The 12282-nt window shown below is 35.6% G+C and overlaps 1 protein-coding gene across 1 annotated transcript in view; it reads right to left on the bottom strand.

Moving 5' to 3' along the window:
- Positions 1 to 1300: 1300 nt before the first annotated feature.
- LOC129262436 (multiple C2 and transmembrane domain-containing protein 1-like) overlaps positions 1301 to 12282 on the bottom strand; it is a 57391-nt gene continuing 46409 nt past the window's right edge. Inside the window, exons 16-21 of the mRNA XM_064099809.1 lie at positions 11268 to 11318; positions 7256 to 7273; positions 4201 to 4307; positions 3618 to 3727; positions 2477 to 2574; positions 1301 to 1448 (exon numbers count right to left, since the gene is read on the bottom strand). Coding sequence (XP_063955879.1) covers positions 1386 to 1448; positions 2477 to 2574; positions 3618 to 3727; positions 4201 to 4307; positions 7256 to 7273; positions 11268 to 11318 — 447 coding nt within the window. The 3' untranslated portion in view covers positions 1301 to 1385. The remainder of the gene's footprint in view (positions 1449 to 2476; positions 2575 to 3617; positions 3728 to 4200; positions 4308 to 7255; positions 7274 to 11267; positions 11319 to 12282) is intronic.

Here is a 12282-nt window from a genome sequence, read left to right on the forward strand (position 1 = left end):
CCTCATTACCAGGTCCCTCAGAGAGGACCTCAGTCCTCTGTTTGTTTGCTTACAAACATTCATGCTTTCTTTAATAGCAATCGGGTAAAAAATCACTAGCACTACCGTAAGGGCACTAGTATTCAACCCGTTTGGAGAGTTTCCTCAAATATATAGAAATATAGAATTTACCTGAATTTCAGACCCGTCTTATTTCCAAGAGCAAATGCTGGTTATTCTTTTTCCGTTATTTTTTTCTTCAACCAGTTGACTGTGTGCGCGGGCGATCGAATTATACGGCGACGGATTTTGGTTCTAGTATTCAACCCGTCGGTACTAGTATTCAACCTAGCGATGAAAGATGGCCCTGTCTCTCAATCTGCCCTTGTCCCATCCGACTATGGACAAGACCATTTGAGATGAGACCAAACAGGGAATTAATCAAAGCCAGAGACTTACATAGATCTAGATCTAATTTAGCAATCTAAACCCTTTTGAGATTTGCTATCAATCCTCACTAGGTTGAATACTAGTACCATTCAGTGCAAAAGGCCATCGCTGCATAATTCGATCCTCCGCGCATACAGTCGACAGATTGACAAAGAAAATATCGACAACAGATTACCCTGGAAATAACAAAGGTATGAAATTAAGATAAATTCCCTATTTCTAAATATTTTGGGGAATATGTCAAAATCTTTGAATTATGCCGGGTTGAATACTAGTACCCATACGGTACTAGTTCATTTCATTTTGTCCATATATGAAAACTCATTTGGTTATTTAATCTATTTCTTCCTTTGCTGTGCTTCACAATGAAAGTAGTACGACCAACAATGGTTGCGACCCTGATCGACTCCTGGGGCAGTTCACCTTACACTCGATGACGATGATAGTAATCAATAGTCCATGCTTTCAAGCATCTGTTCATCTTTGATGAAGAGGGAAATGAACCAGACAGACCAGGCATTGCTGACCAAGTCTCTCAGTCGCACAACCTGGGGTGACAGAGCCTTCGAAATCTCTGGACCAAAGCTGTGGAATAGCCTTGCCCGATTTATCAGGAGAGCAGAGCTTACCCAATCAACTTTTGAGTCTTGCCAGAAGACCGATTTGTTCCCCACTCCAATGGCAACATCATTGCAAGGATAACATAATTGTAGCACTACTAGGACAGTATTTGAACTGAGTGATGCTTCTAAGCACTGTTTGAAGACTTTGAAATTGGTGAGACATTTCCTATTTATGAGCCAGCACAATGAGCGTCCAGCAGAGGCGGATATCGGCGCTGTACAAGAACCCGTCATCATCATCATCACCAATGCATGGGGCAGTCTTCAGCTCAGATACAAGTAGTAGCAAGAGAATCTACATTTCATTTTCTCCAAATATGAAAAGCCACTTGGTTATTTCTTCTTTTTAGGAGAGTCCGTTCTTGATAGTTCAGGCCTGAGCTCTCGATACTGTTTCTGTTTGACAAAGCAAAAATACATAAATATAAAGAAAAATAACGAAAAATGAAAGAGGTTGGAAAAATTTGAAACCATACTCTAGAACCTGCTGATGCCAAGATATTGTCAATAAAGTGTTTCTAATATCAGCCCCTTTTCACTGACACATGAAGAATTCCTTCCTTCTCTTTGTCGGACTCAACCTTCGTAAAATCGATCAGTTAGAGGAAGGAAATTTACAGACCCCAGGGGGGGGGGGGGGTGGTGTTTCATAAAGATTTAAGTATGATTTAGAGTCCCACTTAAAATGACCGCATTGGTCAGATCATGCCATGAGGATGCGCACTACTGTGTATTAATCAATAAGATCACGCATTGCATATCATGTATGCATCGGCATGTAAGTGCGACTCTAAGTCAAACTTAAATCTTTGTGAAACACCACACAGGATAATTAGAATGCATGAGTTTTTCATGTCTTCTATATGGGATTTTGCCTAAAATCTACGACAATTCTGCAACAAATTCACCTGCATTTCGAGATAAGAAATATATGGCACTGTTGGAATTAAAATCATTATTCTAAATGCAAGCCCCCATGCCCTTGATTTTCTTCATTGTATTATGATAACAAACTGCAATATAAGTATAAAGCTAATGAAATCATTCCATTTGATTAGCCTATAGTAAAATTGTTAAAAGAAATTGTGCATTTGTTATTGTAATATGTTTTCATGAAACAGGAAGAGCACGCTGCAAAGCCAAAGCATAACAAAATAAATATAAAGGAAAGGGGGGGGGGGGTGGGAGGAAACAAGAGCAGAATGTACATGTAACCAAAACCTATGCATTCCTTATGAATATACTGAGGCAGCACCAAGATTTTTAACGTGGCGATGGGGAAGGGGAGGGGACGGCAAGGGCTACATTTACAAATTACTCTACAGGCTTTTCATTCATTTTTCAAAATTTTGTAGGTGGGGGATAAATGCCCCCCCCCCCCTCAGTGCTGCCACTGTGAATATATGGGAATTTAGGATACTTACGAGTTGTGTATCTGAGGGAAGTCTTGAAAGGAAGTCCAATAGTTCATTGTTTGGAATGGCATGAGGCTTTCGAATCTTCTTGGTGAACTTGTTGATACCTATCAAAAGAAAATAAATAAAAAAGTTAAATATCTCCGGTTGCATGTTACGTTTTCAGGCTATATAAATGTACATTCTGATTGATACACATCTCTAAATAACCTCAAACATTCTTTATCTTTATTTTGATTAAAAAAACCAAAACACCCCTGCCCCCATGTTGCAATATTGAATTTCATATCATTTCCTTATCAATGCTATATCATTCCTTATCATTTTTTTCTTCATTAACTCCTTTCCAATAAATATCATTTACCCCCTATTTATCACCACTTATTACAACTACAAAGAGTGAGACGGCATATTGTGTTCTTGAGTCAAAAGTCTAAGTTGCAACCCTTTCTCAAAGTAGATTTAAAAGCGTAAATCAGCAATCGCCTCTCCAACTCAGATATTACAAATATCCACTTTCCTTCACTCTTCTTAAATCCTGATAAAGAGCAAAGATTTTTTTTTTGTCCGACAACTATCCTTGATTTTGATAGGCTGAGAAACACAGTTCCTAAGATAACTGTCGATTCAAACAGGACTTGTTGGATAAAGTCCTTTCATAAAATGCTTCCATCATGAAGAGCAGAGAATGAGTGATTGAAAAGTTGAGACAGCTTTTAAAAAAGTAATTTTTTTGGTGACATGACATTTTCTCCTGTGACAATTGCTCCAGGCTTTATTTTGTCTAAGATTTTGTGTTACGGTTATGGTTGCAATAGGGTTTTGTGTTAATAGATTTAGGGTTAGATTCAGGGTTGAGTATAGCGTTAAATCTAGGGCTAAATTTAGTCATTCCATTAGAGTGCGGAATTTATCGTGGAGTAATTGTCGCCAGAGCAAATGTCATGGGAGTCAATATCCGAAAGATTACCCGACATTTCTTTTTGAGGACTATCTACCTCTCTCTCTCTTTCTCACTCTTACACGGTGAAAACCTAGTCTGACCACCATGCTTCCTGTCAAAGCTCATATTAAGAGTGTGACCGTATTGGAATTTTGAGAATCAATGTCATAATGACTGGTTATTTGAAATTAACTATTTTTCACTTACCCCATGCAAGAATGAGATATCTAAGAGGTATAAAGTAGAGTACGATAGTCACTATAAATAGGACTATGATAGCCAGATAGGATAACCAAGGTACGGTGAAGTTGAAGGTGCTGAAGAAAAAAGGAAAAACAAAAATATAATGTTAGCAGGTTGTAGCTCAGTAAACTTGAAAATTTGGGTAAAGATTAAGAGAAAATGAAATAGACTTGTAAGGGGTGTCCCGCTATCATGATGTGAAAGCCTGGTCTATCCTGATCATTAGATCGGAAGAGAATATGGGATGGGTTGGTTGATTTGGGAGCATCTTAGCAACAAATTTTGAGGACAGGGCAAAAGTGGGCTACAAATCAAACCACCAAGAAGTTTTGATCATGTCAACTATCCTTGGCAACCTTTCTGGTCAGAAAACACCATGTTTTGTTCGGAAATCGCTGTGTACATGTAGAATTAAGTAAAAAAGCACTCTTAGTATTAAAGCCCAACTGAACATATTCACATAAAAGCTGCGCTATACAAATTTATGAGTATTAATATCATCATTGTATTTTGTTTAAACAGTCCATGATAATCTGCCAATACTTACTTCTTGACTCGCTCTCCAAGGCATGCTACTTGATCGAGGGTGTTCTGTATCGTCTGACAAACCCTCTCTATCGCTTGTAACTTCTCCTTGAAACTTCTTTTACTCTCCTGGAATTAGAGGAAAAAAGGGAGATGTTTAATTGCTTTCTTTGATCAATGTATCTCAGGCGGCTTTGAGAGTAAAGTTCCAATTCTTTGAAGTCCCCTGTACCCGCAGGATTTAAGGTTTGAAATATTTGGCTGCCGCATCCAGAAGAAAGAGATTACATGCTGAATATTTCAATTAGGCTGAGAGTAAAAAGCAAAGATTCAAAGTGATTTGAAACTGCCATCAACTTTTACCCATGAACTCTGGTTTAAAACAAGCAACGGACTGAAGCCAAAACATTTTAAATTTTTTAATATTTCCTATATTTACAATGCTATTTTCTCAATTTTATTGAAATGCTGAAGAAACTATTCTAGTGATCACTCCCAGATAGTTACAATGTATCAATGAACTGAGTGCTTGATGTACCAAACGGAAATCTTCTTTTAGATATTTGTATCACATTTGGCATTCGACTTTGGAGGTCAGAACAAGTAAAAGTAACACTACCATTAATGAGGTCCAGGGCCCCATCTTACAAAGAGTGACGACTGATCCAATCAACCATAATAATGGAGAGCCAGCAACGGCATCATCAAAAAAGCATGTTAGTTCCACATATTTTCGAGATATATTGTATATTCATACATTCCATAGTTTTCTTGAAAGTTCAGTGTGGTCCTCTTTGTTTACACATAGGATATTGTGCAAATTTTTTGTCAGAAAAATTATGACAGTGGTGGATTTCCAGAAAGCTGAGATTGCTTGGACCAACCGTTAGTCTTTGTAAAACGGCGCCCACGTCTATAATCAACTGAAATGCAAAAGCATCATTTCTCTTTGCTATAGGCCTCATGAATCATCTTCGAAAAAAATGAATAATTTATACACATTTGGGGATATTTTCTATAATTTGAAGCCTGAAAACATTAATTTCTTGGCAAAAGAAAGGTTTGTTTGCTTCCTTCCGTCATTTCCCAATTCTTTATTTGAGCAGAATGTGTTCAAATATGTCATTTTCAAAATTCTTTATTTGCATTACAAAAGAAATCATATGATGTATTAAAATGAATGCATATATAACAAGTTGATACACTGTTAAAATACATGTACATGTATAAGAAATGAGAAACACTGAAAAGCTGAAAGGAAAGGCATGTTAAGGGGAGAAAATATAGTAAATATACATTTAAAAAAAAAAAAAAAAAAAATCAATGTGATTCATATTAGATGCATATAACTTCATATAAAAATATTTAAAATGCAACATAGTATTGTTTTAGTTTGCATATATCCTTATATAGATACATGTATATAAAGTAACTACATTATATCATGCAATCTTATAATTAAATAACAATATTATTATGTACATATACAGTATCTCCAATTCAATATCTTGTCAGCATTCATTATGTCAAATACGAATCTCGTTGACAAGTTGTAGAAATGAAAATTCTTGGTGTGAAGACATATGAACTTGTATTTCTAATAAATGCAGTGTGTACAAATATCCAATAAGTCAGTTTTACAGTAAAAATATGCCTCTGTAATTTAAATGATCAATATAATTATGTTAAATGCCTAAATTCTTCTAAACTCTTCATCTAATTTTGAAGGTGTCATGTTATCTAACTCTATGCAATAGTATAGCTACAAGGGAAAATCAACATGCACTGTTTAGCTGAGAAGAATTCTAACTTCTCATTTTTTAAATGCTATTGATGAAAAGAGAGGCTTGAAAACAGAGAAGATAGAATAAGCTATTAATACTATAATAATCGCTACCATACAATGCATATAATATATACATGCTATATCTATACTAGTATAAATCTACACTACGCTATAATTATAATGTGGATGAGAAAAAAAATACAAAGTATTTCAACTTTATTGAGCAGAGACTGCAAAAAACCCTTATTTTCTTAAAATGAACATAATTTATGTTACCAATTATAAATGTATAGAAGAATGTGATGGTGGTAGAATTAACTAGGACTACAGTTTTGGTAAGACCATGAACATGATCAATTTGCACTAGTGTAGCTCCATTTAAGAAATATATTGATATACTCTTCCAAGTCGGGAGAATAGAAAATCTAATAATCCCACATATCTTTGCCTGAAGACATACAATCTGTCACTATATAAAGTCAGTTTTGAATCGTTATTCATTTCAATACCAATACCAATATTGTAAATGAGCGTCGACCTGTAGTGTAGAGCATACATGTATTTGAATATTCCAAGTACAGGTAACTTTCCCAATGAAGTCAAATCTTTTGGGAATATGCTTTCTAATCTTCATAAGACCACCAAGGGCGTAGGCTCGATTGGGGGGGGGGGGGGGGTGCAATGGGTGCACGTGCACCCTCCCACTGAGGTAGAGGAGTTCGGGCACTGGCAAGCAAAACAAAATTTGTACCCCTTCTGCTTTCAATAGCTGATTTTCCAAAGTTTATTTCCACCTCCCCAAGATGTGCCACAACCATACCACTTTATTAGTTCTACCTCGATCCCCATGGTGTGCACCTTCCCCATGCTCAAACCAGGCTACGCCCGTGACCACAGAAATCTGTTTGACTTTATTAGAGAAAATCGACATAGAAATTAGATACATGTTTAGAATAATCTGGTCTTAGAATAGCTTTGACTTGGGCAAACATTCAACTTATGGACGGTTGATGCAAGTTACCTACTGCAGGCAATAGTGTACATGTACATGTAAATGCATATACATTGTATTGAAGATATAACTAACCACGGGCTGGTTAGGATACAGTATGGTGAAACAAATGCAATATTCAGATGTGTAAAGAAATAAGGAATGCACGTTTACTGAGTTATATCATGAAATGAAGAAATGCAAAGTTCACATAATCAAAAAGGAAACTGTCATGGTCACACAGACTACAACTAATTCAAATTTAAGCAATAAAGGGGCACACAGCAAACCGACACTTACCGTCTTCTTTTCCTTTTTCTATTGATATGCACAAGGGGTGACAATTTTCAAAATTGTGGTGGGTTGGTGGTGGTAGTGGATGGGTAGTAGAAGGGAGTAAATAAAGGAAGAGGGTGGGGGGAGGAGGAGGGGGTAAGGGGTAAGGGGTGAAACATCAAATGGGTAGCAGAAGATTGTGAGATTAAGAGAATGAGGGTACATGTATATGTGTTTATCGGGACAGGTGGAAAATATTGTTTAGAGTTTGTGGTACAGGGGTTGCATGATTTTGTGATTATTTAATAAGAGAGGGAGGTCAGAAGTTGAAGATTTTGATAGAGTGGTGAAAAGAAAATGAGAAAGGGAAATATGGAAAGAAAGAGGGAGAGAGAATGACAAAAGTAAGGAGAATTAAGAAAAGAATGAGGGATATCCCAAATGTAACAAAAGTGAAAAAAAGAAAGATGAAGAAGAATGAATGAATGAATGAATGGTATAACAAAGATGAAAAGTAGAAGAAAAGGGAGAGGAGGACAAAGAATAAGAGAGATATTAAGAAGGTAATGAAGGAAAAAATGGAGTAGGAAAATGAGAAGACAAGGTAGAATAGTAGAAAAGGAAGAAAAGAGAAAACAAGAGGAGAAAGAATAATGGAGAAATGGAGACAAAGAATAGAAGAATAAAAAAGAGAGAAGGGAGAGGGGCAAGTGGATGTGGGTAGTGAATTGGGGCGGGGTATGATTAAAGGAAGTGAGACAATAACAATTAGTTGAAGCAACAAGCTTTCATGTGCAGTGGGCACTGGTAACACAATGGAAAGTCATTATTCCAACCATTGCATGCCATTTCACACATATCAGTTACCATGACAACACATTTTCATGTACCTATCCCTGATGAATTAAAAAAATAACTCCAATACATTCGAATTTGCATTGTCATTATGACAAATCTGAGCAGAAGATAAATGCAATATTATTGTATTTCTTCCAAAACAGTGAGCTGCAGTCCCTTTTTATAAGGGTTTCAATAAACTTACTTTGATAGTTTATTAAAGGGGACGGAAGTTCACACTGACGATAAAGCTGTTTTAATAAAAGCATAACAAATATTGGTGAAGGTTTGACGAAAGTCCATCAAAAGATTTAGAGAGTTGTGTGATTTATTTGAAATTGTGATGTCATATGCGAGCAGCTGCTCCATCAGGGTTCCCAGCTTTTCAAGAAAAAAAAAAAATTTCCCTGAGGTAGTTTAAAAATTCCCTGATATTTGTTTAAACCCATTTCCAGTTTCACATGTTTGCTAAGTTGTTGCAGTGCATTACATGTATTTTCAGTATAAAAACAATAATGTAAATCTAATTAGTACCACCATAACCAGTCATTCAATGGATGTTGTTTTGATATGCAACAAAATATAACAGAGTCTGACTGACTACCGTGCTTTCGACTTTTGAGCCAATAAAGCTTCCTTGATTTTTCCCTCATTTGAGGCATTTTTCCCTGATTTGAGGTATTTAAAAAAAATCAAATTCCCTGATTTTTCCCTGACTGGAAAAGAGAAAAATAATTTTCCCTGATGGGCTGGGAGCCCTGCCCATTTTTCATGTAATATCAATTGCATAAATTCAAATTTCCTAATAATGCTTCATGATGGCTAATTTTTTTATTTTATATAGAAGCAGTATGAAATAATATGTGTCCGATTATATAATGAATGCACAAGAAAAACCATTATCAGTATTCTGAGAAAATTGCATTTTGTGGAAATTACAGAAAATCACCGATGGGGAAACAAGCTGCTGTGACTTCACAAAACCAGAATTTTAAAAATCCATAATTCTATTAATTTTTGATGACTTTTCTTCAAATCTTCACCAATACGTTTTATTATCTTTTCTTGCTTTTATCAAATAAACTTTATGTCCTTCTCCTTTAAGCTCCTTTTGTATAGCAAATTGATAACTATTCAATAATTTGACCACATTATATCGATAAGTCAAGTTGATAAGCAATATTACAACCAAGCAAGAGCACAAGCCCTGACAATAAAGAATCTAAATGTAGAACTAAACAGTAACGTTTTTTCATTAATCTGTGAATAAATGTAAGGTACATTGAGTACTCCATTGTGATTTAGTTAGCCTACGATGCACATTTTGCAATTTTCTTGACCGACTGATTGTAGTATCTAGCATGCATGACCATCAGGGTTCAGTGACACAAAACGTAGCAAGTGATCATAGAACAAATAATGCACGATTGATAACAATGACTTCAATGTATAATCAATTGTGAACATCAATTTACAATCAATCACTAGGTTTTGTAATACAGGACAATGATTTCAATTATATAATATATTTTTTTTAAAGCTATATGTTAATGAACATATACAGTACTTAAAAAAATACATGAATTAACAAAATTTACAATGATAATACTTGTGCAAGTGAAATAAAAATGTATCCAAAATAAAAATAGTAATAATAAAAGATTGCCAAACTGTCTTGTCCCTTTTCATGTCCATTTCATTTTGATTAAATGTAACATAATACTTCAGTGAATGAAACTAATTCCACAATTATCTTACAAAGTGACAATTATTTCATCCAACAAATAAATCATGCAGATCATGCAAACACAACTAATGAACATACTGTACAATGCATCCAACTACACATTAATCATTCATTTTATATATATTTTTCTTAAATAACCAATGTACAGATTGTAGTAGTGATACTCAATATTCATACAGCAATATCTGACCAAAACCAGACTTGGGAAGAAATTGGATAGAACCACTGACTATTCTTTACGTTGATCTTCATTTGTAAATGAGCTTAACAAGTCTTCAAATCAATAGCCTCAAATTGACTGATATTAGGACAATAATTTGCATTGATATGCTTTCAGTAGTTCATGAGCAGTTTAAGTATCCATCAGAAATCTTTTACTTCAAAGACATTGTCAGGTGAATCTTCTAAATTCTCTGGTCCTGGGCCCCATTGGCAAATCCAAGGGGGGGGGGGGGCACATCCGGCCCATGCTCCCCTTTTGAGAGTCAGTCAATATTTTTAATATAAATATGCAGTTTATACACAGATGTGCCCCCCCCCCCTTTTGAGAGTCATAGAAAATATTTGTAATGGGAATATGTCATCCACACAGAAGTGAGGACCTTTTTTTTTCTGTTTTTTCATTTTTTGCTTGTAAAATATCAAGTGGGACAAAATGATCTTAATTTTTGACTGAAAACCGCCCCTGCTGGGCCTGGTTGCATAAATGTTACTACTAGAGTAACTTTGCCATCCAATGGTAACTACCATGGTAACAATACTCAAAAGCCAATCAAAATCAAGGATTCCATAGAAGGCACCAGTAGATGGCAAAGATTCTATCATTGTAACTTTTATGTAACAGGTACTTGCTGTAATTTGGTTTTTTTCGACCAAAAATTCTGTTAAGATAACCATTTTTCTTTAAGGGAAGACAGTAAAGCAAACGTATCTTGAGCTAAGATTCACGGAGAAAGTCATTATCGACATTATCAATCTAAAAAATGTCTGACATACTGTCATAAATACAGATTTTTATAGAAATTACAGCAATTTCAAAAGTTCGTATTGTTTATTCCCCACTGCAATGAATAACAAAGGCTGAGAACAAATAGTTGTAGTTGCAGTCCCAGTAAACCTGACACCTATAGCCCTGGAGGTGGAACAGAATATTTTGTTTTTCAACAATTAATTATTGACATGGAAAGTGTGTTGAACAGTGTGAGGCTTAGTCTGCTGTGTAAAACCCTGCACTCGAGTTAAGGGTCTGAATGTGGAGCCTATAATGCCTTGCACACTGAAGGCCCTGAATTGAAACAGCAAATTTCCTATGTGCTAGTCTTTGCTTGGAGACCCACTCATTGATCAAAGATTCAATCAGGGTCTATGCCTGCAGAAAATGTGTGGCTCCACCCAAATCTGGTTATGGAAAGATCATCGCATGGAAGTATCAAACGTTCTACTGATCATTACCTTGTCTTTCTCCTCCGCCTCATCTTCCTCTCCTGAGCTATCCTCATAGTCCTTGAATGGAAGAGAGAGAGATAGAAGGAAAGGATGGATAGAAGAAAGGAAGGGTAAATGAGGGTTCAACAATCATGCCACTTCAAATGCTACTGTATGTATATAATATTCAGTCAATCATAAAATATGTGACTATATTATTTGGTCAATCTCAAAATTTGTGCACGTACATGTAGGTATTCATCCATCTCAAACTGTATGCATATCATCAAACTCAAAATGCACATACCTGTAAATGCATATTTTCAAAATAGTATGACAGGGGTACTAATAGATATGTAACATCTTTCGATATTGTTTGAATATTAATATATTAAATTATCTATTCAAGATTCATGTTTATTTAAGATTTCAACACGTAATGACTCAAGGCATGATTACTAAAGGAACTCGTCACGACGGTGAAATCTGCGTGTAAAAGCGACCATCCATAGAGAATGACAAACTTTCTATTGAGACCACAATATGGTTTCCCTTAAATAGTATTTCCCATTTGAAACATGTCTTACGAGAACCTGTCTATAAAGAAAACCAGCTTATAAAGACTTAGTGATTTCTTTTAAACATGGTCTTTATGGACAAAATGTTCAGAAGTGGACAAAATACAAGCTATTAAACAAGAAATATAGGTAAACATAGCCCAGTATATATCAGACTCCTGGGGAGCATTTCATGAAAGGACATGTCAGACGTTTTATCCGACAAGTCCCATTTTATCCGACAGTTACCATAGTAACAGTGCTTCTCAGCCAATTAAAATCAAGGAAAGATGTCAGATCTGACAACTTGTCGGACAAAAATGTTGATGAAACGCCCCCCTGGAGACTGTTCATCAACATATTTGTCCGACATGTTGTCAGATCTGACATCTTTCCTTGATTCTGATTGGCTGAGAGGCACTGTTACTATAGTAACCGTCGGATAAAATGGGACTTGTCGGATAAAACGTCTGACAAGTTCTTTC

This window comes from Lytechinus pictus, chromosome 5, assembly GCF_037042905.1.
Source record: "Lytechinus pictus isolate F3 Inbred chromosome 5, Lp3.0, whole genome shotgun sequence".
In the NCBI taxonomy this organism is placed as follows: Eukaryota; Metazoa; Echinodermata; class Echinoidea; order Temnopleuroida; family Toxopneustidae; genus Lytechinus; species Lytechinus pictus.